At 32.8% G+C, this 26515-nt stretch overlaps 4 protein-coding genes and 1 long non-coding RNA gene across 10 annotated transcripts; 3 read left to right on the forward strand and 2 right to left on the reverse strand.

The window, feature by feature from the left end:
* Positions 1-5529: 5529 nt before the first annotated feature.
* LOC105761238 (uncharacterized) lies at positions 5530-6207 on the reverse strand. The gene is made up of 2 exons (XR_001123659.2): positions 6077-6207; positions 5530-5974 (listed from the first exon to the last, which is right to left on the reverse strand). It is a non-coding gene; the product is annotated as an uncharacterized LOC105761238 (long non-coding RNA).
* Positions 6208-11663: 5456 nt separating this feature from the next.
* LOC105761237 (uncharacterized) lies at positions 11664-12566 on the reverse strand. Its single transcript, XM_012578991.2, has 2 exons — positions 12388-12566; positions 11664-12021 (listed from the first exon to the last, which is right to left on the reverse strand). Exons 1-2 carry the CDS (start codon positions 12509-12511, stop codon positions 11792-11794), a joined length of 354 nt encoding a protein of 117 aa, XP_012434445.1. The 5' UTR covers positions 12512-12566; the 3' UTR covers positions 11664-11791.
* Positions 12567-13501: 935 nt separating this feature from the next.
* Positions 13502-16615, forward strand: LOC105761233 (universal stress protein PHOS34). Of its 6 annotated transcripts, none has more exons than XR_008193394.1 (3): positions 13502-14306; positions 16110-16155; positions 16244-16615. XR_008193394.1 is itself a non-coding variant. In XM_012578986.2 (3 exons), exons 1-2 carry the CDS (start codon positions 13563-13565, stop codon positions 16115-16117), a joined length of 687 nt encoding a protein of 228 aa, XP_012434440.1. In that variant the 5' UTR covers positions 13502-13562; the 3' UTR covers positions 16118-16155; positions 16244-16615. The 6 variants fall into 6 exon arrangements, 2 of the variants coding, with proteins under 2 accessions (XP_012434440.1, XP_012434441.1); XR_008193395.1 differs by having other exon boundaries at positions 16261-16615; XM_012578986.2 differs by having other exon boundaries at positions 13502-14241.
* A 542-nt stretch (positions 16616-17157) lies between these two features.
* Positions 17158-20172, forward strand: LOC105801293 (G-type lectin S-receptor-like serine/threonine-protein kinase At4g27290). Its single transcript, XM_012632612.2, has 7 exons — positions 17158-18412; positions 18486-18608; positions 18690-18835; positions 18909-19119; positions 19208-19445; positions 19515-19665; positions 19754-20172. The coding sequence occupies exons 1-7, from the start codon at positions 17158-17160 to the stop codon at positions 20045-20047; spliced, it is 2418 nt and encodes an 805-aa protein (XP_012488066.1). The 3' UTR covers positions 20048-20172.
* A 3714-nt stretch (positions 20173-23886) lies between these two features.
* Positions 23887-25194, forward strand: LOC105801292 (G-type lectin S-receptor-like serine/threonine-protein kinase At4g27290). The gene has a single exon (XM_012632611.1). It carries the CDS (start codon positions 23887-23889, stop codon positions 25192-25194), a length of 1308 nt encoding a protein of 435 aa, XP_012488065.1.
* The last annotated feature ends 1321 nt before the right edge of the window (positions 25195-26515 follow it).

Here is a 26515-nt window from a genome sequence, read left to right on the forward strand (position 1 = left end):
AAATTTGAAAAGAGTTTAAAACACGATCCTTTTTGTATTAAGGCATTATCTAACCAAAGTAATTTTCTCAAGAAGGGCTTATTTCAAGTTAATCGAGAAAAAGGATCACGTCCCGTGTGTTAGGACACAATGCCTTAAAACCTCGAAAACGAGAATAAACACCAATTGATCATTACTTAAATCTCGTTTTTATTTATTTTAAAATAAATATTCAACTATCTCGGTTTTAGAAGGAAGTCATATTCTGTACGTTAGGAACACAACTTTTCTAAATTCGAAATAATGAACATTTGCCTCGGTTTAAAAAAAATTCCTTTTTTATGCATCGTGTAAAAAAACAAACACTTAAGGTGATGTGTTTTTAATTTATTCGGGCATGATATACAAATGGATAAATGTTTGAACCTTAATGTATGATATGGTGAAAATGAGATAATTTAAAACAACTATGTAGATAGAATAATAAATAATAAGTGAAATAAAAGAATATTATTATAATAACATAATTATAACAATACTATTAATATTAATAATCGTATTATAGTAATAATGATTAAATGAAGTATTTTAAGGTAAATAAAAATGGACGATGCATGATTAAAAAGATAAATGGACATGACATAAAAATGCTAAAAATAATGAGAGAAATAAAATAACAATAACATGCTTAAAAATAAAAATAAAACAATGAATGATAGTAATAAACAAAATGTACCAATAAAAGCATATGCACAATCCAATTCTTATGCATGTATACAAAGGAATAATAAGTAAATAAATAAATAAATAATAAAATAAAATGAATAAATAAATAAATGCTCGATGAAAAGAAAATAATAAGAAATACAATTTTAAACATAAACCAAAAGTGAAGGAATAATAAATAAGCAAACAAGTAAATAATTAAAAGAATTAAAATAAATAAAGGGTCTAATTGTCATTTAAATTAAATTAAAAGAATGAATTAAGATAAAATAAATAAATAAATAACATACTAAAATGAAAAGTGTGAAAACAAACAAGGACCAATGGAGGAATTATCCCAATCCTAAGGACACGCGTACCTTCAGCGATTCGAGGACTTAGTTGAAAGCGGTGTAAAATTAAATGGAAACTTTCTAAAAAAGAAAATAGTGAAATTAGGACCTAATTAAAATGACTTAAAAGGCAGAAGGTTGAAAGCGCAAATAGGCCCCTTTTTAAAAACACGCGGATCCTATTAAAGGATCGGGTCGGATCTCAGGTTGGGTCTCGAGTCAACTGAAACGACTCTGTTTCAGGTATCCTCTCTTAAAATGGCCAAGGACCAAAAATGAAATTAAGATAAAATCAAATGGTTAAATTAAAAAAGAAACAGGACCACATTGGAAACTGCTTAAAAATTGGAAGGACTAATGTCCAATTATACCCTAGTCACAAAAAACACGCGGATCCTAAGGTCTTGGAACAGGCAATCAGGTCGAAGGCCAACACGGCGCCGTTTTGGTGCTATTGAAACCAGCCCTAGATGACGTCGTTTTACATCTCCTATAAAAGCTAAAATCTTTAAAAAAAATCATTATGTCTTTGTTTTTTTAAAAAAACCTGAGAGTTCTCTCTTTCTCTCTCGGTTCTCCCCATCTTCGGCCCGGATGCCGGCGAGCCTCCACTGTGCCTCCTTCGTGGCCGGAAAATAAAAAAAATTACTTTTAGTCCCTTTCTAAAAGTTATTAAAAGAAAACAGATCCAACCGAATATTTTTTGAAATAAAAAAAAAGAAAAAGAATCACGAAGGAAAAGCTTCAGTCGCGCCACGTTCCAGACCTTCGTCGGAAGTCAAAACCCTAATGGGTTATGAGACATTTGAGGTGCCGAAGGTTGTCCTCGACGGTGGCGAAAGGTGGAACGACAAGTGAGAATCCTCCCCTCTCTCTCTATTTTTTATGTATTTATTATAGCTTTTCAAACCATATATATATATATATATATATATATATATATAACTACCTTTATATTTTTTGAAATCTTCTCTTTTATTTATTTCTCTGTTTTTTTATTCGATTGCCTGTAAAAAATAATACGTAATGACTTTTATAGCCATATTACACTGTTTATTATTCAAATTTGTTACTGTTTCTGCTGCTATTGTCTTGCTGTTTCTGTGTTCTTTCTTTGTCTTTTTTTTTTTGCAGACATCGGCAAAGTCAATGGAGGGGAGAGAAGAGACGCCCTTTGTTCTTTTGGTGCAAGGCGACAGACGCGCGTCAGGCCTTGGGGTGAGGCACAAGCGTCGTGATCAAGGATTCAATGTATGAGAGCTCAATGATGCTTCAACCTCATTTCTGTTATTTCATCTATACTGGAATTTAACATAATACATTTATCAATGGTTTTATTTATAATTGTAAGTGATTTTTATTTTATGTTTATTTTTCGATCAAAATTTTATATCTTCTTTTTCATTTCTTATCATTTAAACACAATTAGAAATTTAATGCATGTCTAAATTGATTTAAATATAAATAAGTTTAAATACTCATTTAGTTCTTGAATTTGTCACTTTCTCTTAAATTGGTATTTATGATTTTTTCGTAAGTTAGTGTCTAATTTTCATTCCATTTTAGTATCATTTTGTAATGGTGTTAAGTGCTAGACGTATGGAATTTTTAGATTGTGCCATGTCAGCAAAATACAATTTTCATAAAATAAAAATTAAAAGGAATACTTAAATTTTTACTAGAATAACTTTGGACATACAATTGTCTATGTTCATTCATTCCAAAGCTTATTTTAAGAAAAAAAATTATAAATTTTTTATAAAGTTTTAATGTTTTAAAATTTTATAAATATATAAAATATTATTAAAATTTATAAAAAATATTAAATGAAATTAAAAAGAAATTAAAAATTAAAAGTGAAGTCCAAAATGAATTTGAATTTTTTTGTCCTGTACAATGTAAATCTAGAAAACCCTTTGTCCATATTAATTCAAGATGATTTTAAAATTATATAAAGTTTAATTTGCTTTAAACATATAATATGTGTATCAACCATTATTTTCATTCTTTTTGTACAAATAACATTTAGGAACTTTGACTTCTTTAGTTCAGAAGTACAATCTACATTCTTTTAATAACTTAGTAGCACCTACTCTTTTCAATTTATATATATATACGTGGCAGTTTAATTAGACACAAAGTCTGATAATGGGACATTATCATTAGAAATGGAATAAGTCTTTCCTTAATCAGTTGTTTTTCTTTTTTGTGTGTGTGCACGTGCTCAAAGGCTTCTTCTACTGCTTTAGTTGTTGTTGCTTTGTGTCCAAGAGATTTCAATCTTCAATCATGGTTTTTTAGAAGTAGAACAATAAATCAGATAATAATAAAAAAGTCATGTACTAGAGGTTTTTGAGGATTCATAGCAACAAATACCTTTAGACAAGTAGTAGGTTCAATTTTAATTAGTGGAGGATCAATTGGGTTTTCAACAACTTCAAGAACATTACTTGTTGAGGCTCCCTATAATTGCCTTTTCGATACAGGAGATCTTGAAGATGCTATTTTAGAAGAGTTTGAAAGACTTGAACTTTGTTTTTTGCCTTCCTCTTGCTATTGATGTAACATTGAAGAAACTTGGAAGGAAAAATTTAGAGAATTTTTGGAAGTAATTAGTAGTAAAGAAAATATTGTAAGATAGAATTTTCTTTAGGGCTTTTGATGGTTGAGGAGTATTCCAAATAAAATATTTATCCTCCTTTTGGAAATTCAGAATTTGAAAATTTGGATTTAGATCTCATTTATTATATAAATGGTAAGAATTAGAGTTGTATATGGGCTGGGTCAGGTCCGCTCGAAAAATGAGAGGACTTAGAAAAAAAATATAGGCTCAGAAAATAGACTTGGACAAAAAAAAAGTCCATTTGAAAAACGGGTCGAGCCTCGAATAAGATTTTTTGGCCCGACCCGACCCAACTCGATTTTCAATAAAAAAACCTACTGCTTTTGCTGCTATTTTCCCACTGTTTTGCTACCATTTCACTATTATGTTATTATTTTGTTGTTAATATTTGGATATTGTATAATACTTGTTTTATTGTTAATTTTGCTACTATTTTAGAAACATTTGCTTGTTAAGTTGCTCTTATCTTAGTGTTACTTAAGTATAAAGACTTTTTTTTTAATTTTTTTTAAATTTCTTAGGAAACTTTTATTTTAATATTTTTAATGTATTTGGTGTATTATATTTTTAAATTTATTTATATAAAAATTAAATTAAAAAATTAATACAGACTGGGTCCAAGTTTTACATTTTTATCCGAGTCAACTTAGGAAAAATCTAAGCCCATTTTTTGGGTCAGATCAAGGCCTAGTAATTGGACCTAAAATTTTGTTATGTCCCGACCCGTGAACAACTCTAGTAAGAATGAAACGCATATATTATAGATAGATTAGTCAAAATTCAATCTAATATATATTAAAAAAAAAGCATGGATTTATCAAATTCAAAAAAAAATTAAGATTTTAAATTTATTAATAAATAGGCTTCTAACAAAAGCTTAGATTAAATAAACATAAATGTACTCAATTTGCATTATTTTTTAAATTCAAATCCAAATTCTAAAATCCTTAACTCTCAAACGCTACCTAAAAGAATTGTGAGTAATTTTTAACAATAAAAACGACGCAAAAGTAGGAGTTTTGGTGCCTTATAGCTTACTAAAAGTTTCAAATTTGACAGATTCTCCAGCATCATTCTCCCACTTCTAATAATTAATTTAATTACCACTTCTTCAAAACTTCTAATATTATAAATCAAATTTCAATGTTATTTTTTTGATGTCATTTTGTTGTAAATTTTTAAGCTTTATGTTAGAGCATTTGACCATTCAAACCAATTTTAGAACCTTTTCTTGTCTCATCAAATATTTAGACATATTTTAGAGTATGTGCATATTTCAGTGAAAGTTCATTCAGGTTGGGATTCTTGACAATAAAGAGCCTTGATTACATCTGATTTAAACCAGCAAACGAGGAGATAATTTCATGATAGAATATGGAGCAATTATCCTCGTTCAACCGACAGCCTTGGAGATGAAAGAAAGAAGTATCCTTATCCTTTATCTTTTAAGAGTTTTCAAGTTGATGGAAGGTTGTTTTATAGAGAGATTTATTTGAATATTTTTCTAAGATAATTTTTAGCATTTAAACATGTAATAAAGACTCATCTTCTAGCTATCGATATTCACGTTGAAGGAGAGCCTGTAAATAGGTTGTTGATTGACTTATTCTTTAGCTATTTTAAGGATGTGTTGTTTAGACTTTTATAGAGAGATATTGTATGTAATGTAAAGTATTTGGGAGGAGTGGTTTGTAAAAATTGGGCTTTAGCAAATAGTTGAACTCAAATATTGTGTGTTCATTCTCCCTTTACTTGTCCCTTTGACTCACCAACTTTCTAGTTTTATCCAACTTTTGTTCCGGCAGAAGATAAAACAAAACTGTTTTGAGCAACTGCAGACCAAGTTATTTGTTTCTACAACATCAATAATTGAAACGGAGTACAAATCATGGTTTATGTGATTTTCATTTTGAAATAATTTCCTCAAACATAAACATATAAACCTATCACAATCAAAGTAGTACTTGATATTTTTCAACATAAAAACACTCCATAATTTATTAAACATAAACATAACACATACAAACTAGTAGTCATGAAAGTAATGATACGATCATTACAAGAACTTCATTGATGATGATGTGGTAATTGCCATGGGTCATGAAGCATGGGGGGAAACTTTATTTATTTGTTAATTTATTACTAGCATAACTTCACCCATATCCATATCGTCCATAGGCCCATAGCTTTATTTTTTACCACATTCAGGGAGGCCTGCAGTAAGGATTGTTTCTTTTACACTTAGTAGGCCGTGGCGTTGGCTTTGGTATGCATTTGATTCCACGACCACATTCATTTCCTTTGCGTTCACCATCTGCAACAATCATATATTATGTCCACCCATGCATATTGTTAATTATATATATATATATGGATGTCCTATATATAAACATAAAGACTAGCTGCTGAATCTTACCCAAGGGCTGGTTCTGGATAGGCATGGCGGAAATGGGAATAAAGAAAGAGGAAGCTAAGAGAACACAAACTAAAAGAAACAGTGGCTTCATTTTGGATTATAGCTAAGTAGGTTGAGTTCGTCTCCTCTCTCCACTCCTATTTATAGCCCAATTTCAAGTCTTTTGTGGATTAAAAAATATTTAAATGAAAATAGTAAAAGTGAATATTAGTGATGAAAAAGTAAAAATTATGAAATAATATTTATTTTTGACCCGATTAGATCTAAAAGTATAAATTTATAATTAATTTTAATATTAAAAATAAAATTACTAATATAATATAATTATATTTATATATATTTAAATAAAATATTTTTAATTATGAAATTAAATTTTTATACAATAAAATCTCAAATTCACATACTTATTTAAATTATTAATTTGAAAGTAAGGTTAACCCAATTTCCTTACCCACTGAGTGCAGTAACTTTGCTTTTAGGATCAAATTTTCCACAAAAGAAAAAGAAAGCAATAATTGCTATTGTCTCTTTCATGACATCTACTTATCTAATTTACAAAGGATAATATATAATATTGACCCCAAGTCAAGTGCAGATTTTGCTTTCACCAAAAAGCAACCAAAGATTATAAATTTAGAAAGTGATGCCCTCACTTCATTGATGTCATTTATGCTACCATCATCCTACTTTTTTCTCTTTTACATGTTTCACGTGGATTCTATTTTTACAGAGAATTGTTAGTATCAAAGACTGATTTCCACTTGCAGTGTCATTTTTTTTTATTATTATACAAAGCTCAATTTTACTTATAATTTTTAAACCATTAAATCAAATGAAAAACATGTATAAATATACTTAAATTCACGTTTTTTATTGCCACAATAGAAAAAGTATCAATCGAGTTAATACTCAATCGATTGTTGTATCATTGTCAATATAAAAGTAAAATTACAATCTCTTGATTTTTATTGTTTAAGAAAATTAAATTTCAATAGAAAAAAAATGTCTTATGAAATGATAATAGAAATTTTGGTTAATGTGGGATTGTTTTTAGAAAATGTTTCAACAATCAACTTGAAGTTGGCTAACATTGATCATATAATGATGATGGTTGGTATTTTGAAATCAGGCATCAAACAAAGTGTACATACATGAGGCCTTGTTTTAATTCTATCTTCTTGTTAACAAGAGGGTCAAAAACAATGCGGTTCTTGCGAGGAATGGGAGACACAAATGATTTCTCTGAGCCAAACTCTTTTCAAAATGCCTAAGCGAAGAATAGGAAGATGCAAGCTACTCAATATAAAGAGAAATCTGGGATCAATATATCATTGATAGAAGAACAAAGGTGAATTGGTGACTTGAACCGACTTTTGCTGATATTAACACCTTTATCTAAAATATTGATATCGTGGTGGCAGGATAAGGTTATAAAAGTATACAACATAAATAAATAAATAGTCAAATGAACTTAAGAGTTTGAGATCAATATGTTACATATTCAAAGTAATAATTTTGATTGTTTTTTAACTTTTAATTTCAGCACTATTTATGACCAATTACATTGAATTTATTCAAATGATCGATCATGATATTGTAACGATATGTATGTGTCACAGAGTTAGCATTTTTAGTCTGATAAATTGCGCGGCTTTGGACGATTCATTTGCTTCAAATATTCCAAGTAAGCTAGCCTATCTCTTGAAAAGGCGAGAATTCTCAAAGAAATTATCTAAGACATTGAAACTAAGCAAAAGCAAACTCTCAAGCGAAGAAGCTACAAGCGAACATAAAAGCCGCAAGAAAGCAAATGCACATCTAATGTTTGAGTAAATACTCTCAAAGTATTCTATTACTTGGAATGAATTACACTGAATGTAAAATGGAATGATTAGAAATGAAGGCAATGCTTCTATTTATAGTTGAGCTCTCTCAAATTCTACAATACAATTTAAATTACATCAACGGCTAGGTTCAATGCCTATCTACAATATGAGAGTCCTAAGGGATTTAAACATTATAAAATATTATCCTTAGAATTTACAATATTCATCATGGAAACTCTAGTTTACTAGAATGTTTAATTGGGCCATCAATACTTTAAGTAAATGGACTTCTCCACGTGCTCCACAAATCATTCCATTTCATGTGGGTTAAATTAGTCTCATTGCAATTTATCTCCATGGGAGATTATGTGCACAATGCCCTCGTCGCATCCTTGAGATAACACTATTCTAACTCATTTTAGAACCATCTCAATGTCTTGGTTGATTCCCAACTAGTCTTTCTATCTGATAGTTCCCTCCCTCGTAACATTTTTCTTGGCTTATGTCTCTGTTGTTGTTTAACTCAAACTATATTTTCTCTTGTACATCTCGATCATAATAGGTCACTACTCTTGATCCTCATAAGAGTTCTCCATTGTGACTTGCCTTAATCAAAATCCTTTTGATCCTCACAAATAGGCTTGGGCACGCTCATGTTGAACATTAGGTTAACCTTGGCTATTGTCGTTAACTTTGGTTTGTAAGCCTTTCGGCTTACTCGCTTAAAAACTCTAAAACGGCCCATGTGTCTTTTCCAAACCCATGGTAAGTTATATTGAAAAACACCAGAAAAGTTTTTGAGGTGTACCTCACTTTTTGCATCTACTTGATTTAACTGCCTAGTTTGCATTACTTATTTACACAGTTAGATGCAAAACCCATCTCTCCCATAGGTGGTAGTCCCACAGGCAACTCAACAGGTTTCACATCAATTTAGCGCACCTCTAGCATTTCCAAGGGGGATACCTTAGCACTCCGATTTACTAAGTCAATATTCCTATCACACGTAACATCCTTGACTAGCTGGATTGTCGAAAATACCTTGGTTCCACCCCTTATGTCTCAACTTACCGACACAATGCATTGTTGTTGTCAAGTATCTAAGATAATATGCAATCAGAAAAAGGAACCAAAACAGCATTAAACTTGTCAAGGAAATTTAGGCCAAGAAATAAGACGTAATCATCTAAATGAATTACCTCAAAGCCTTCCTTATCTTTCCAATCCCCAATCTATAGCTCAAATTCTTATGTTAATCCCACAGTGAAGACCTTTTTGGAATTAATAGTCCTGATTCTCTTAGTCGTTTTGCTAATTGAGAGACCAAATTTACTTGCAACTCTTTCTGACGTGAACAAACTAGATGCCCCCGTATCAATAGTAGCACTCTTCTTTCGGCTTACGATGTTGATATCTACAAACATTAACCCTTTCCACTTGTGATCCCTCTTCGCTTTCGCAGAATTAAGTATAATTTATCCAAGCCTTAATACTTTATCCTCAATAAGCTTCGTTGTCTCTTATTTACTGGTTGCAGACAACTTAGATTACTTTAAACAATCCTACATTTTATGCGAACCACAACATGATTAAAAAGCATTGTATCTACTCCTTATCATTCTTCTTGCTCTTTGGATGATTGTTTGGTTTCCTTACCCCATTCAGTGGTTTCCCATTATCACCATGCTTACAATTGTCATCGATGTCATTCTCAACTTGTCCTTTTTAATCTCCCTCACCATTTTCCTTCTCTCTAGGCTCGGAAGACTTGAACTTGCCTTTCCTCAAATCCAGCTCAACAAAGGACTCCGTATTGGTCATGGCTTTGGTAAGCTCTTTGGCCCCTAGTTGATGCAAATATTGCTTCACTCGAGGGTTCAATCCAGCCTTGAACCAGTAGAATGTCTCTTTCTTACTCAAATCAAGTATTTGGAGTAACAACTTAGTGAACTCCCAAGCATATTCTCAAATTATGCTTTGTTATGTAAGCTGACGCAACTTAGCCTGAGCTTCGTCCTCAGCATACTCGAGGTAAAATTATTTCCTAAACTCATTTTGGAACTCCACCCAAGTCCCAATTGTGATACCAACTCATCTCTCATCTATGGACCTACAATGCCACCATAAAATAGTGACATTAGTAAAATAAATTGGAGCAGTGTTTACCTTAATGGCATCATCCTCAATGTTCATTGCATGGAAGTATTGTTCCATCCCCCATAAGAAGTTATTCACACCCTTCGTGTATCTTTTTCCCTTAAACACTTTTAATTTGAAAACATCCATCTTATGCCTGGGTGTTGGCCCCGACACCCTTTTTTCCCACGGCAACTTCGTAAACGACAAGCTCACCTTTGAGCTCTTCAATCTTCATATTCAAAGGCGTTATCATGGCTTTAATTTCCTTTTTCAAAGTCATCATCATGTCTTCAAGATCATCATTCCTCTCGATTAGCTTTTCAATGGAAATTGAAAGTCTATTGCATCTCTTCCATATTAACGTGCAGAACAACCATCACTTGTCCCTTGAGTTGATCCTTCACAGAGTCCAGTTTTGTGGTGCATCCTTTAATATTTACATTATTCAACATGGTAACTCAAGTTTACTAGAGTTTTTTCACTATACCACCAATGCTTCAAGTAGATGAGTTTCTCCATATTTTTCATGAATCAAATCAATTCATGTGGGTTAAATAAACCTTATTTGATCAATTGACCTCCATAAACGATTCTATGCGCAATGATCACTGACCTTAATCTGTAGCATGTGACACACGCATGAACATGATATATGATTGTGAATTTTGCAATAGGTCAAGGCAAAGGAAACACATGTGATTGTGGAAAGAAGAACTGCAATAGGTTCTAGTGTCACGAGTCACAGATCAAAGCCCATGACCATGGCGCACAGAATGCCCCATAAAGGTCAACTTTATGAGTCTCATTTGACCCACATGAGCTGGCTCAATTCGTGGAACCCATAGAGAAGCTCATCTACTTGAAGCCTTGGTGGCCTAATGAAACACTCTAGTAAAATTAGAGTTACCAAGATAATAGTGCAAATCCTAAAGGGATAAGATTGCATAGAGTTTAAATTCATTAGGACTCTTAATTGTAGATAGGCTTTAATTTTGATCATCGATAGGTTTTAATCTTGACTGTCGGTGTAACTTAATCTGTATTGTTAGTTCTGGGGGAACGTAACTATAAATAGAGATATTTCCTTCATTTGTAATCATTCCACTCATAGTTAAAAATATTGTTTTCCTTTGACTTTTCTGTTATTCGTTGCTCTTTCAGTTCGAGTGTGCTTCCGCTTTATATTTCGATGCCTTTGAAAACTTCTGCAAGAGTTCTCACTTTTGCAAATATTAGACTGACTTAGAATCGAAGCAAAGAAAATCTCTAAGACCGCGAGATTAACGAGACTAAAGTTCTAACCCCATGACATTAGGTTATACAATTCACCTTGAATGTGGTGGCAAATAAAGCTATGTGCATATGCATGAAATGATGTGATACATTATAAAGTTAAGCCCATGCCTCATGCTCCATGGCAATTACCACATCATCATCAATGAAGTTCATGCCATGACCATATCTGTATTTTCACGACTACTACTTTGTATTATATATAAGTAAATGATTGGTTAAATGGAAACAATCTTGAGAACTTGCCCACAAGCATCAATTAACAAACAGATATATATGTTGAGACTGATTCAAATTCCAAATACAAAGAAATTAAATCCACTAAGAAATGAAGCTAGCAATAGAAACCTTAATCAAATTATAACTTAAACATTAACAAGGTACAATAAAAAAAAAGTACATCTTCGAAATATTTATAATTGAAGTATCAATTTACCCATTAACTTTTCCTAGTATTTTACAGGCGAGATCGAATGAAAATTGTTTTCCTTTTAGGATCTTCGAGCTCCATTTCCTTCGAGTCTTGAGGTACCATCTTCTTCTTCTTCACAGGCTCTGTTCCTCCTACAGCTTTGTTTGCAATGTCTTCCATTTTTGTTGATTGTGTCTCCTCCTTCATTAGTTTCACATTGCTTGCCTCATCTTTTAACTTTTCCTGCAAAAATGTCTGATACAGTTTCTTCCCACCTGAAAATGTCTCACCCCACAGAGCCAATAAAAAATTGATGGTTGGAACAGGCATTTCCTAATATCACAATCAACGCAATTATTGCAATCATCCACAAACGGAAAATCTTTCTCTTCTTTATTTTCATAATTTACTCTAAAATTAAGATGAATATTGACGATATACATAATCGAATAAATCCATGAACAGGAAATAAACCCAAATTGACAAGGCATGGGAACCAATCACTATTCTGCTGGAAAAATGAAACCCAGAAATTATGATTGTTATTTTATGCGAAAATGGTCAAATTAAACCAAAACAAAGTCTGATTGATGTAAAATTAAGAGAATATATAGGAGGATAAAGAGAAAAAGAAAACGAACCAGTGAAACCTTTGAGGGAGACGTTAATGGCGGAATCAACCGCAAATTTGCTTAGGTTCTTTAGGAAGCTTCCGATGTTCAGGCCGCGATCGGTGTTCGACACGTTGCGAGAAATATAGACCATGATCGAAAGCTGCAAAGAGAAACAAAAGGAACGCAGGACTCAATTAAGGAACTGAGTATAAATTTTATTCCTTTAAGATTGAGCTCAGAAAGAAATCATCGCAGGTGATTAAAACCATCTTACACGTGTGAGATAACTTAAAATCTCCGCCGCCAATTAACTGCCTTTTACACTCGTGCGGAAAACATTAAACATTACAAAATGTAGTTCCTGGAGAAAGAGTAAGGGTAAACTATATTATTAGTTCCTAAATTAGAAGTATGTTTTGGGTTTGGTCACTTGACTAAAATAGTTACAATTTAGTTATTTAATTATTTAATTATTTAAAAAATTTTATTTAAATTATTAGAATGTTAAAATCAATGCTATATAGTTTTTTCTATTCATACTGTATGTACTAATAAAATGTTTTTTTTCCCTTCTCTTTTATAGTTTAGTTTTTTTTATGAAATAATATTGGACATCATAAATCTACAAATCAAAATTCAAAGTTTTTTTTTCAATCTCCTATATTGACTATCAGATAAACTTGGATCTAAAGTATGTTCTACTTGACGATATGTATTAATCTACTCTATCAATTATCGAATCGTCACTTGAAGCTCACTGGTGAATTTTAAAAAAAAAAACTTACTAGTTCAGTGATTTAAATAAAAACTTTTGAATAGTTTAGTGACTAAATTATAACTAATTTAGTGACTAAAACGAAAACATACCCAAAAATTTAGTGACAAATGATGTAGCTATCAATTTGCAGTTTTGATAGGGTGAGTAATTAATAGTGTTGAATATTAAACCAACCAATTTTATGGAAGGTCAATTGATTTATATATGGGTTATTATTGTCAATGGAATTTTTAATTTTAGATTTTGTGATGTCTACATTTATAATATTAAAAAATTAAAATTAATATATTGAAATAATTTTGATATAAAATTAGAATTATTATCATTTATTAAAAATAAAAATTCTTAACAAACTCTTGAACATTAAAAAACTCAAAAGTTGTGTCATTTTCTTTAAGGAAAAAAAATTGAGGAAAGAAAAGAAATGGAAAACCCAAATAAAGGAAGGAAAATGAGTTCTTCTAACAGTAACCGAAAGCTACCCACGATCAAGATTCACCTCCCAACCTCCCCTCATCACTCGACCTCCGCAGCTTCCTCCCCCAGCCCCGTCGCTGGAGCTCGTCGTAAGATTGGCGTAGCGGTGGATCTCTCCGAAGAGTCCGCCTACGCCGTTCGCTGGGCTGTCCAAAACTACCTCCGACCAGGCGATGCTGTCATCCTCCTCCACGTGTCTCCAACCAATGTACTCTACGGAGCTGATTGGGGCCCACTTTCCCAGGCCCAACAAAGCCCACGAACGCCAGAGACCCAGAAGCAACTGGAGGACGACTTCGATGCCTTCACGGCTTCAAAGGCAGCGGATTTGGCCAAACCCTTGAAGGAAGCTGGGTTTCCCTTCAAGATTCATATTGCGAAAGATCATGATATGAGGGAAAGGCTGTGTCTTGAGCTGGAGAGGTTAGGGTTGAGTGCTGTTATAATGGGGAGTAGAGGGTGTGGAGCTGAGAAAAGAGGGAATGATGGGAGGTTGGGAAGCGTTACTGATTATTGTGTGCATCACTGTGTTTGTCCTGTTGTTGTTGTTAGGCATCCTGATGAGAAAGATGGCGGGAATGGTCAGCCTGTGGTGGCAGATAAGGATGCCAGGGTGGAGGAAAAAGGTGGCAAATGTTAATCCTATCGGTATTTCTCGTCGTTCGAGTTTGATTGGAAATTTGGGATCTTTGTATGTGTTTTAATGCTTAATTTGGATTGCTTGAGCAGGTTTTTATTGCTTATATGTTTTCGTAGTATGAAAAGATATAGTAGAAAAGTTGTGTCATATGATCCATATAGCCTATCCCATATGCTAGCCTTGAATATGGCTGAAAATTTGGCTTCTTGGCGGTATTTAGATGTTTAATTCAGATTATCTTAGCATTTTCTTTCTTGGTTATGTGTTTCTAGTGTTTTAGATGATGATTAGAGAAAAGCGGCAGAATACCAGTTACCACACATAGTGAGACCTAGCATAGATTACTGTTGTTATGGATGATAAAAATTTTAAGTTGGCGAAAGCTGGTCTTTTCTTGGTGTCAATTTGGCATAATATTATATTTATGTAGATGGCCACTTGTTGGGAATGGTTTAATATGTTTATGTTTTTAGTGATTCAAAATGCATTTTTTGTTAAATTAGCTGAAAATAGGGCATGATAGTAGAATATGATATTTATAGCTCGTCCCAGATAGTGGGAAAGGTTTAGCTTCTTTTTCTTGTAGCTCATATATTGTTTATTCTAATTTGGAGTATTAGATTTTTTAGTAATGGGAGGATTTGTTTAGTCAATGGGATTAGTTTTGTCTCCTTGAAATTTCCTGTTGATTGGGAGTTAATTGAAAAGTAGATAGGTGATGGAAAATAAAACTATTTGTGTGGTGTCACTTTTAACTTGGTATAAAATAATGAGTGAGCAGTTGATAAATATTATAAAGATATGTGATGGCAATTGTTACTGTGTTCCTTAAGCAACTCTCTAAATGCTTGAGGGCCATAGTTTTCCCTGCCTTGAGCATTCTTGTGGATGTTATGTTGTTAAACTTTTAGAGCTAATTGATATGTGGACAAGTTATGTACAATGGAAGTGATGGTATAATGAAGATGATATGTAGTACTGTTGAGTGCTAGACCTTAGGAGCTATAAACTTCTAATAGATATCACTGCTTGATAATTATGCATAAATATGATAAAGGCATGCGGATAACAGAGAAGTCTAAGGAAATGCTAGTATGAATATATGAGAAGGCAAGTTTGGCCTTCTCATGGAATTTTTAGTATCTTGAGAAATGATCAAATTGTCGTGGAAAGATGTTTTAAGCAGTTGTTTGTCCACGTAAAACAAAGCAATTGATGCCTAGGAGGAGTTGGAGTATTTCTAACTGTTGGGAATTGGGATGATCGGTTGGAGCTAAAAGGGGCTATTAGAAACTGTTTGCATGGAACTGCAAATAGTTTCGTAGATTTCAACTGGGAGAATATGGGAAGATAAAATGCTTCAGTGTGCAATTAAATGTTTGATAGAACATGGTTTTATTGTCATATATGTTGCTTTACAGCATACTAGTAGGATGTTCGATCTGCTAGAGTTGGTAGGCTGTGGAAATATTTGGATTAATCTGATTTCCTAAGCAATTTGAGACTGAAAATATAACTTTTAGATCCTAAAATATATGCTTAGATTCAAAGAAAGCTCTTGCAGTTTGGAGTAAGCTTTTTTATACACCAATTGGTCATTGCCATTTCCTCCAGTTTATTCAGGCTATTGCTTGTTTCCAAGCATAGTGGAAAGAATAAGAAGACATGCAAAGAAAGAGATCTGTCTGTATCATTACCTGGTAGAAACATTTTTAATTAATAGCCATAAGTTTGCCTGTTATGAAATCCATAACATGTTGTAGTAGCAAAGCTTCTTGTATGAAATTTGCTTGAATTGCTGAACTACTGAGCTTACCACCAATTCTTGTAAATTTGATGCTTCTTTCATGGCAGATGCCTAGCAAGTCTGGTAATTGCAGCTTTATCCCATCAATAGCAGGTTTGTATCTTGTTGTTGGAAATATCTTCATTTCTATTTTCCATTCTTTCATGCAAACCTGTTTATATCTGATTTTTTCTTTATCTAGCTTTTCTTATGTTGTAGATAGCAAAGAAGACTATGAGTCGCTCAGGATTAGCTCGGATGAAGGATTCAGTTAAAATGGATCCTAGGATTCTCTCTTTCTACTTTCATCTCCGCATTGTTTAACTTTTTATTGGTGATGTTATCGTATGATTGATGAGGTTCTTGATTTCCTTTTATGGCGCTCGGGTCATGATTCACTACACCGTGATGATATAGTATAAGATAACCCCGGTGTCAACTTTTTCTTTTGGTTTTATGAATATTTGATTTGATGCCATAGTGCAGGACAGAAACATGAAAAAATATTTCATGAACACCTTGAATTCAAGGGCAATTTTTTTTATGTATAAATCTGGACTACTGTCTTCTTCTCTTTTTTGTGTATGTGCAAAGGGCATCGATGTTTGAGATAGATAGTAGAAGGGGTCGTTCATACTTTGCCATAATCAATTACATTGAAAATCGATAACAAAAATTACCACAAAATAACTAGGTTGGTACTTAGCTATATGATTACGTTAAAAAAATAAATGTGTGATGGAATAGACCTAAAATTTGCATGACTTTGATAACAAGTTATTATATATTTTTCTTAAAAGGAAGTATTACATATTTTTTTATAAATATTGATATATTGAGGTAAAATCTTTTGGAAATTAATAATCATAAGGTTATCTTCTACATTAATACCAATGACTATTTTAGCAATAAAATATTTTGGCAATGAACAATCATGCCATAAATAAACATTCATCATTACAGCTGATTTTCAGCAATGCTAAATGAAATCATTAACAAGCATTCCATTTATTCTTTCCATAAAACCCTAACCAAAATTTTTCAAGTCAGTGTTAGGCGGTGTAATCTTTGAAGGCAAGGAGACGACTTTGTTTAGAAGAAAACTGGAGTTTTAACATGGAGCGGGATCCTATATTCACTATGATCTGCTTTTTAATAGTAGTTTTTTCACACTTGGAATTGTCAGAGGAAGTTGATGTTTTAGGTGTAGAAGGATCAATCAGTGATGGTGAGACACTGGTTTCATCATTAGAAACCTTTCAGCTAGGCTTCTTCTCACCTGGAAAATCAAGAAACAGGTACTTGGGAATATGGTTCAAGACCTGCCCTGGAACGGTTGTTTGGGTTGCAAACAGAAACAATCCCATTGCTGATGGGCAAGGGGTTTTAACTGTAAGTGACAGTGGAAATCTTGTCCTTTTGAACCAGACGAAGAGTGTCGTCTGGTCATCCAATCTGTCTGGGACAGCACAAAATCCTGTGGCACAGCTTTTAGATACTGGAAACCTTGTTCTCAAGGACAACAAAAGCACGGCTGGAAGCTATTTGTGGCAAAGCTTTGATTATCCATCAGACACACTCTTGCCAGGCATGAAAGTAGGATGGAACTTAAAGACTAGCGAGGAAAGATATTTAACATCATGGAAAAGTGCTGATGATCCATCCCCTGGAAACTTCACTTTCAGACTTGACAAAAATGGATTACCTCAGTTAGTCATTGATACAGAATCAATGAGAACGTACCGTACAGGACCATGGAATGGATTTGGGTTTGAAGCTATTCCAGCATACCTCAACTTCCTCTTCAAACATAATGTCGTGTCTAATGAGAATGAGATATTTTTTAGTTATGAAGTTGCCAACAAGGAGATTACCACGCGATTATGGTTGAATTATACTGGTTATTTACAGCGTCTTATATTTACCCATGATAGTAAAAATTGGGAATTTTTGTACTCAGCTCCATTTGATAAATGTGGGATCTATGGATTCTGTGGTGCTAACAGTATATGCAGCAGCCGGAGAGCAGATGCCTGTAAGTGTCTAAAAGGGTTCATTTCAAAATCACAAGAGTCTAAGAACTGTGTAAGAGAATCATCACTAGACTGTCAAAAGGGAGATGGCTTTACCAGGCTTGTTGGGGTTAAAGTGCCGGATTTGTTAAAATTTCAGTTGAACGAGAGTTTGAATCTTAAGCAATGTGAGGCTGAATGCTTGAAGAATTGTTCTTGTACAGCTTATGTTAATATGAATGCAAGTGAAGGCCGCACCAGCTGTGTGATGTGGTTTGGTGACCTCTTTGATATTTCAGAAGTGTCAGACATGTACCGAAATGAAGTTGTCTTTATAAGACTTTCAGTTTCAGGTCTAGGTATGCACCACTTATATTGTTCATCTTTTTTTTACTTTTTTTTTTTTTTTGCATTTGATACTGTCTTTTCTAGGATTAACCCATGATTCGAGGAAAAAGAATAGACTAATGGCTATCCTAGTTGTGTCAATCATCTCAAGTGCAACTATTTTGGGCCTAATATCCTTCATAATTTGGAAGAAATGGAAGAAACGAGGTAAGAATACTCATCCAAACTTGCTCACTTTCTTCAAATAGATTTGCAGTATTTAAGAGATCAAACTCAATTGAATTATAGATGATTTGCTTCATTTAACAAGATTGGAAAGTGGGGAAGATGAAAGAGAAGTGCCCTTGTTCCACTTCTCTACCATAGAAATTGCCACCAACTATTTCTCTTTTGGCAATGTAATTGGAGAGGGTGGCTTTGGTCCTGTTTACAAGGTAACCAACCTGGAATATGTTATGCTATGTCTGCAATTTAAAATCCTTGAATGCAATTATTATACGAACGCAGGGAAATCTCCCAACAGGACAACAAATAGCAGTAAAGAGGCTGTCAAAAGACTCAGGTCAAGGTGTTGAGCAATTCAGGAATGAAGTAGTTTTGATAGCCAAACTTCAGCATAAGAATCTTGTTGGACTGCTTGGTTGCTGCATTCAAGGAAATGAAAGGATGTTAATCTATGAGTTTATGCCTAAAAAAAGCTTAGATTACTTCATCTTTGGTTAGCATGGGTTTCCTATACATTATCTTTACTATAAAACAAATATTCAATACATAATTTTGAGGTTCACAGGGTGTTATTTGTGCAGATCATAAAAAAAGAGCACAACTATCATGGCGAAACAGGTTTGATATTGTTCTAGGCATCACAAGGGGACTACTCTATCTCCACCAAGATTCTAAACTCCCAATTATTCATAGAGATCTCAAAGCAAGTAATATTTTACTAGATAGCAACTTGACCCCTAAAATTTCGGATTTTGGGTTGGCAAGAATTTTTTGTGGCAATGATGTGGAAACAAAAACAAGTCGAGTGGTCGGAACATTGTAAGTTCTATTACTTCTTTTATAGATTCGATTCTTCGGCCTCATTTCATATAAAATGCTTTAATGCAGTGGTTACATGGCTCCTGAGTATGCAATTGATGGAACATTTTCAGCCAAATCCGATGTTTTCAGCTTCGGTGTGCTTTTGCTAGAAATAGTAAGTGGTAAAAAGAATAGAGGGTACAGTCATCCCGATCATCTCCACAATCTTCTAGGCCACGTAAGTCATAACAATGGAATCTCTTTTCGATTTAAATTACGGTCACAGATGTATGTTCAGTCATGTACCATTTTTTCTTTTTGCGTAGGCGTGGTTGCTTTGGAATGAAGATCGAGGTTTGGAAGTGATGGACACAATCCTAGAAGAAACATGTGTTAGGTCCGAAGTGCTTAGATTTATCCATGTTGGGTTATTGTGTGTTCAAGAATGCCCTGAAGACAGACCAACAATGTCATCTGTTCTTCTCAAACTCACAAATGAAGAAGCAACTTTGCCTCGACCAAAAGCACCTGGTTTCTTCGTACAAAGGAATCCCTATGACAATTTTAGTTCTACAACAGTGACAACTGATGTCACCATATCTATTCTTGAAGCTAGATAGAACTTTCCTGCTATGTTTATTCAGTACATAGGTTGTCTTTAATGATTAAAGTGTTGTGTCTCTTAATTATGTATATCAAAAGTAGCATCACTGTGTTATTTACCAAGTGATGTAACTATTCGAATAGAAATTTAGGGACGTGGTAAGTTGATGAAGACTTCAGAATTAACACAGATTTTAAACTTAAAACTATCTATGTTTGATAATTTCTTGCAATGGATGGAAGGTTTTGTCATATCAGATGAGTTTATTTTTTTGGGTTACTTTTTAGAGATTGAGTGGAAAAAGTGTACAGGATTTAGTCACCCAAATCACCACCAACATCTTCTTGGATATATAAGCAGAAATTTTTGATGTATTTGTATCTTTTAGATATTTTTCATGTCTATTTTTACGGTTTATGATCGATTTTATACTTAATTAAAAACATAAATATGATACTTCAAAGTTCTTCCGAATAGGCTATTCATATCAAGTGTCATAGTCTTACCAGGCAATTAAGAGGGTCTCAGCAAAATGGATCATTCCAAATTGCATTTTTAACTTCAAACTTCTTTCTTGAATAGTTACAAATTGTTAGGTCGACATAGAATAGGGATTGCAGTGGAGCGAAGCAGGTCGGATTTTTGCCTACCTCAACCCCGACCCCGACCCCGATCCCGACCCCTGCCCAAGATTATATACAAATACTCAATCCTTGATCTGATCCTAAAATTGAGAGAAGAAAACCCGCCTCAACGCCCGACTTGCAATTTTATGAAAAAACCAACCTTAACATAACCCGATTCAAACTTATTTTATTACATCAAACAAGTTTTGTAATCATAAAAGAACTATATAAATTAGTCTGATGCACTAAATTTATTTGATTATAACATAGTTAGTTCGATAGACCATTTATAATCACATGTTGGAACTCATTTGCTGACTTTTTTTTTTTAACCATCATTGATGGTCCATCATCAACCAACGCAAATTTTAAAATTATATGAGGTTCAACAAAACAACACATAATCTGCAGAAATAATGGCAAAGTGCAAAAAAATGTAAATTGCATATTTATTTACAAAGATTAGAACCTGACTTTTTGCCTCTTCTAAACATTTCTTTCAGTAATCGGAAGTGGAAAATTTTACAGAAAAACACATGCATCCTCCAAGCTTTGGTCAAAGAAGAGTTGCAAAACTTTATAGAAACAAGGGGAAATCCCTAAACCACACCTCAAATCACACTAAAATTATCAACCCTTTTCTGATCAGTAAACAAAATTAATATACCATGGAGACAAATGGTCATAACACATAAGCTAATTAAAAGTCACGGTTAACGGGTTAAGAGAGTTTTCGTTGAGGGGTTAGATTGTAATCAAAAATTGCAATAAAAGTAATTTTGTAAATATTCATAAACTTGACCTTACTAAGTTTTAAATTTAACCTAATCCGAACCTGATTTTAGTAATAAAAAAAAACTGACCCTATAGAGTTAGATTAGGTCAGAATCCGTCAGTTTTGAGTTCTTTTCTACCCCTAATATAGAGCTGTGCAGAAATCACGTCAATAATCACGTCTTACAAAACATAGGTTTAGTTGATAGCTTTTTACTAAGTCTTTGTATTCTTGTTGCTTATGCATTTTTTATATCTCCCCTACAAATGGGGACACATGGCAAGACAAAAGGTCACCTAAGGACACACTCCACCAGCCACATAATGAAAGGTAACGAGAAGCCTCACTCCTCGTCTTAACCACTCGAGTAAGCGAAGGTAACCATCTACTTTTCCCAACATTTGGCCTACTATTAAGAGTGTGATTCTTTTAATCACCAAATCTCATCTAGGTTAATTATTTTATTCTGAATTAGAACAAATGATATGATATATCTCATCACAAATATCTTTGTTTTATTGAAGATTTTTGTCCCATGTGTCTCGTAACGATGATATAATTACAGGTCCACCACGTTAACACCATCTTATACAGAACTTCGCTTCCAAATATCCCCCTAAGATAATGAAGAAGAGATAGACTCTCTAATATATTAAAACATTTTCAAATATTTATAATGTTCTAATAACTATAAATAAATATGTGCAATTAATCAAAAGATTATATTATTTAATTATTTGAAAAAGAATTATAACTGTTTAAATAATATTATTTGAATAGTTATAATATTAAATGAATAATTTATGTGTTTATTTTAAAGACATTATTATTCAAAAAGACACCTATTGATGAAAGATGTCTCTATATAGAGATATGAAAATTCCTATAAATAGAAATGAGATTTCATTTGGAAAACAGACCAACAAATTCTAATATTATTTCTTTCCTTCCTTCATTTTCTAATACTATTAGATTATTCTATAAATTATTACTGCAGAAATCTTTTGTAGAAATCGAATTTTTGTTATACATTGCTCAGTGCGTAGTGGATTATTCTCGTCAGTGCAAAACGCAAATAGTCATTGGCTTCATTGTATCCTTGAGGTTAATTTACTTGGAACTCATTTGCATACAGAAGATAGGTGGGGGCGAATATAACCTTAAAGATAGTGGCTTGGAGCATTGTCCTATTTCTTATTTTTCTGTTCGAATTCCGTTCATTTGTTCGAAATTTTTTTCACCGGATATTTGAACTAACATAATACACATACCCACACTCTATCAGTTTACTCCCAACAATCACCTTCACCATCTCCATTCTTCCTTACTCTTTAATTTTTCACTTCAACTACATGAACCGACCTCCATTTACACTATTACATATTTTTCTGTATTTTTTTGTTGTTGACCCCACTCATCAATAGTATTGTACGCAGCAAAAACAATCATTATTATGTCTTGTAAAATAGATCATAAAGAAGTTATTCTTTAGGGGATAAAATAATAAAGCGTGAAGAGCTATGAATGAAGCGAGTAGAAGGCATAATTGATCTGTCAAGTCAATTGCAATGAATATGGATTATAACAAAATAATAATGCTATTACTCTGCTTTCACCTTTTAAATCCCAACAATAACTACAAGGTTTGATATGTGACAAAATTATGTTCAAAAGAGATACAAGTGATACTAATTATTCTTGGCAAAGAGCTACTAGTGTCAAAGCGTCATTTTCGAAATATCTGAGGAAGAAGGAAATTATGGTTTAGTTGATCCATGCTACTTAAAAATGCTTTTGAATCTTATCAAAAAAGAACTTTTGAGTCACTTTTTAATTAGAGAATTTTTTTAAAAATTACTTTGTTTAAAAATACTTTTATCTGCCCGAAAAGTGTTTCTTAAAATAATACTAAACACCCTCTATTTTTATTATTAATATTGGCTTAAAATAATATTTTATTATTAATTCATAAAATTTAAAAATATTAAAGTATTTTCATTTTCCTATACTTTTTTGTATTTATTCATTTTCTTCATTTAAAAATAAAATAAAAATTTTAGGCTTTTGCATAAATTTTAAAAATATATAAATTAAATTATTAATAAAGAAAATATTTTATTTTTTATAAATTTAAAGATAAAGTTGATAATTAAGTTAAATTTTAAATCTTTCTTTAAAAATAAAATATAGCAAGATTATAAAATTCATTTTATATTTAGGAAGTTTATAGATTTCCTTTCTCATGAATTTACCCCAATTTAGGTAATTAAAATTAAAATTTTAAAGGAAAGAAAGAGAAATTTACTATCATTTCCTTTATTTTGTTTTAATTACCGTGGATAACTTACCTTATTTTACCTTATTTCCCGAGAGAAAGACGCTTTCCCTACAAATCAATTGTAATATATGTAGACGAGAAGAGAAAGCTGTTTAGAAGAAAAGTTGAGTTTTAATATGGGGAAGGCTCCCATATGCACTTGGATTTGTTTTTTAACACTGGTTTTTTCACACTTGGAATTGTCAGACGAAGCTGATGTTATAGGTGCAGAAGGATCAATTAGTGATGGTGAGACACTAGTGTCATCATTAGAAACCTTTCAGCTAGGCTTCTTCTCACCTGGAAAATCAAGAAACAGGTACTTGGGAATATGGTACAAAAACAGCCCTGGAGCAGTTGTTTGGGTTGCTAACAGAAACAACCCCATTGCTGAAGGCAAAGGGGTTTTAACTTTAAGTGACACTGGAAATATCCTTCTGAATCAAACAAACACTGTGGTCTGGTCAACCAAGGTGTCTGGGGCAGCACGAAATCCTGTGGCACAGCTCTTAGACACTGGAAACCTTGTTCTCAAGGACAACAAAAGCATGCCAGAAAGCTATTTGTGGCAAAGCTTTGAACACCCATCAGACACACTCTTGCCAGGCATGAAAATAGGATGGAACTTAAAGACGGGTGAGGAAAGATATTTAACATCATGGACAAGTGCGGACGATCCATCCCTCGGAAGCTTCACTTACAGACTTGACAAAAATGGGTTGCCTCAGCTATTCATTGATAGAGGATCAGTGAAAAGATACCGTACAGGACCATGGAATGGAATTGGCTTTGGAGGTGTTCCAGCAGTTCCCAATTTAGTCTTCAAACCAATTGTTATCTCTAATGAGAATGAGGTATATCATACTTACGAACCTGCCAGTAACTCGATTACCATGCGATTATGGTTGAATCAGTCTGGTTATTTACAACGTCTTATATGGGAACAGAAAAGTAATGAATGGGATGTTTTATACTCAGCTCCATTTGATAAATGTGGGAGCTATGGATCCTGTGGTGTTAACAGTATATGTAGCAGTAGGAGAGCAGACGCCTGTGAGTGTATAAAAGGGTTCATATCAAAATCACAAGAGTCTAAGAACTGTCTAAGAGAATCACCACTAGACTGTCAAAAGGGAGAAGGCTTTACAAGGCTTGATGGGGTTAAAGTGCCGGATTTGTTGAAAATTGAGTTGAATGAGAGCTTGAACCCTACCGGATGTGAGGCTGAATGCTTGAAGAACTGCTCGTGTACAGCTTATGCTAATGTGAATGTAAGTGAAGGCCGCACGGGCTGTTTGATGTGGTTTGGTGACCTCTTTGATATTACAGAAGTTTCAGACATGTACCGAGGAGAAGATGTCTTTATAAGACTGTCAGCCTCAGGTCTAGGTATGAATACTAGCTACGCATGTTCTCGTCTATTTTATGACATATATTTGGAATAGAGTAATTCAGTGTCATGTCTACATTCATCATATGTGTTTCTCCATTTTTCAAAACAAATGCCTGATTTATAACTTGTTTCTTAACACTGTGTTTTTCAGGATTAACCCATGATTCAAAGAAAAAGAACAGAATGGCTATCATACTGGTGTCGATCATTTCAAGTGCAATTATTTTGGGTCTAATATCATTCATAATTTGGAAACGCTTTGAAGTCAAGCATCATAGGTCTTTTATGTTTATGAATAAATAATATAAGAATTATTTCTTTGAATAAATCAGATTTCCCCTTTAAAGAGAGATAAATGAGTCAAATGTTGATATGATTTCAAGATTATGTTAGATGGAGGATATGAGGTTAGAAGTCTATATATATATATATATATATTAAGTTGAATCCCATTATTTATTAAAGAAATAAAATACAGTAGCAAAATAAAAGGATTTGTGGGGTGAAAGGTAGAGGGGTGCGGGGGCAAAGCTCACGTGATACGAACCATACCGCACAAGTAAAATTCATATAGAACTACAGTTTTTCAATTGAATATTGATTGGAATAGAGTTTTTCAACCTTTTAAATAGATGTAATTGAAACCCCTTTTGTATCATTTGATTTTCAACCCTAATAAATTGTGTATTTTATTTTTCTTTTCTTATTACTTTGCGATCATTTTATTGTCATTATTGACATTTACTCTAACACTATCTATAATTTATAATATAATAAAAGGATCAACTCTAAAACTGTAAATACATATACTTTCAAGTATATGTACCCTTCATTCGATTATATCACATTCATAATTTTAGAGAAAAATTGTCGACAAATCAAGCTTCATTTTCTATATTTATCTTATTTATTTAGTACACAATTCATAGAACGTATAATTATATTCAAGTACATGAAATATCACAGGATGAGGAAAACCAAACTGCAAAAAAAAAAAAAAAATCGACTGGTTATGTGCAACTTTATCAACTCCATATATGAAAGATCACTATTTAAAAAAAAAAAATTGAAAACTCATAACATTTTAATTATCATCTAACCTTTTTTTTTTCTTTACAGGAGAAATATTATACAATTCTAAGCATGAGTTAGAAAAGGTTCCTTCTTGCAGCTACCGTGGTCCTAGAAGATTTCAACATGAAACATCAAGCTTTTGTTGTCACAATGAAAAAGTTAAATTAACGATAATTCAGATTCCAGGTGCTTACTTCTCAATCTGACAAAATTTTACCATTTCAAAAGTAAATAAGAGCAGATAATAGTATATTCTCATTCACATCTTTTGGAGTTCATTTGGATAAAGAATATGCATC

Source organism: Gossypium raimondii, unplaced genomic scaffold (assembly GCF_025698545.1).
Source record: "Gossypium raimondii isolate GPD5lz unplaced genomic scaffold, ASM2569854v1 Contig00259, whole genome shotgun sequence".
Lineage (NCBI taxonomy): Eukaryota > Viridiplantae > Streptophyta > Magnoliopsida > Malvales > Malvaceae > Gossypium > Gossypium raimondii.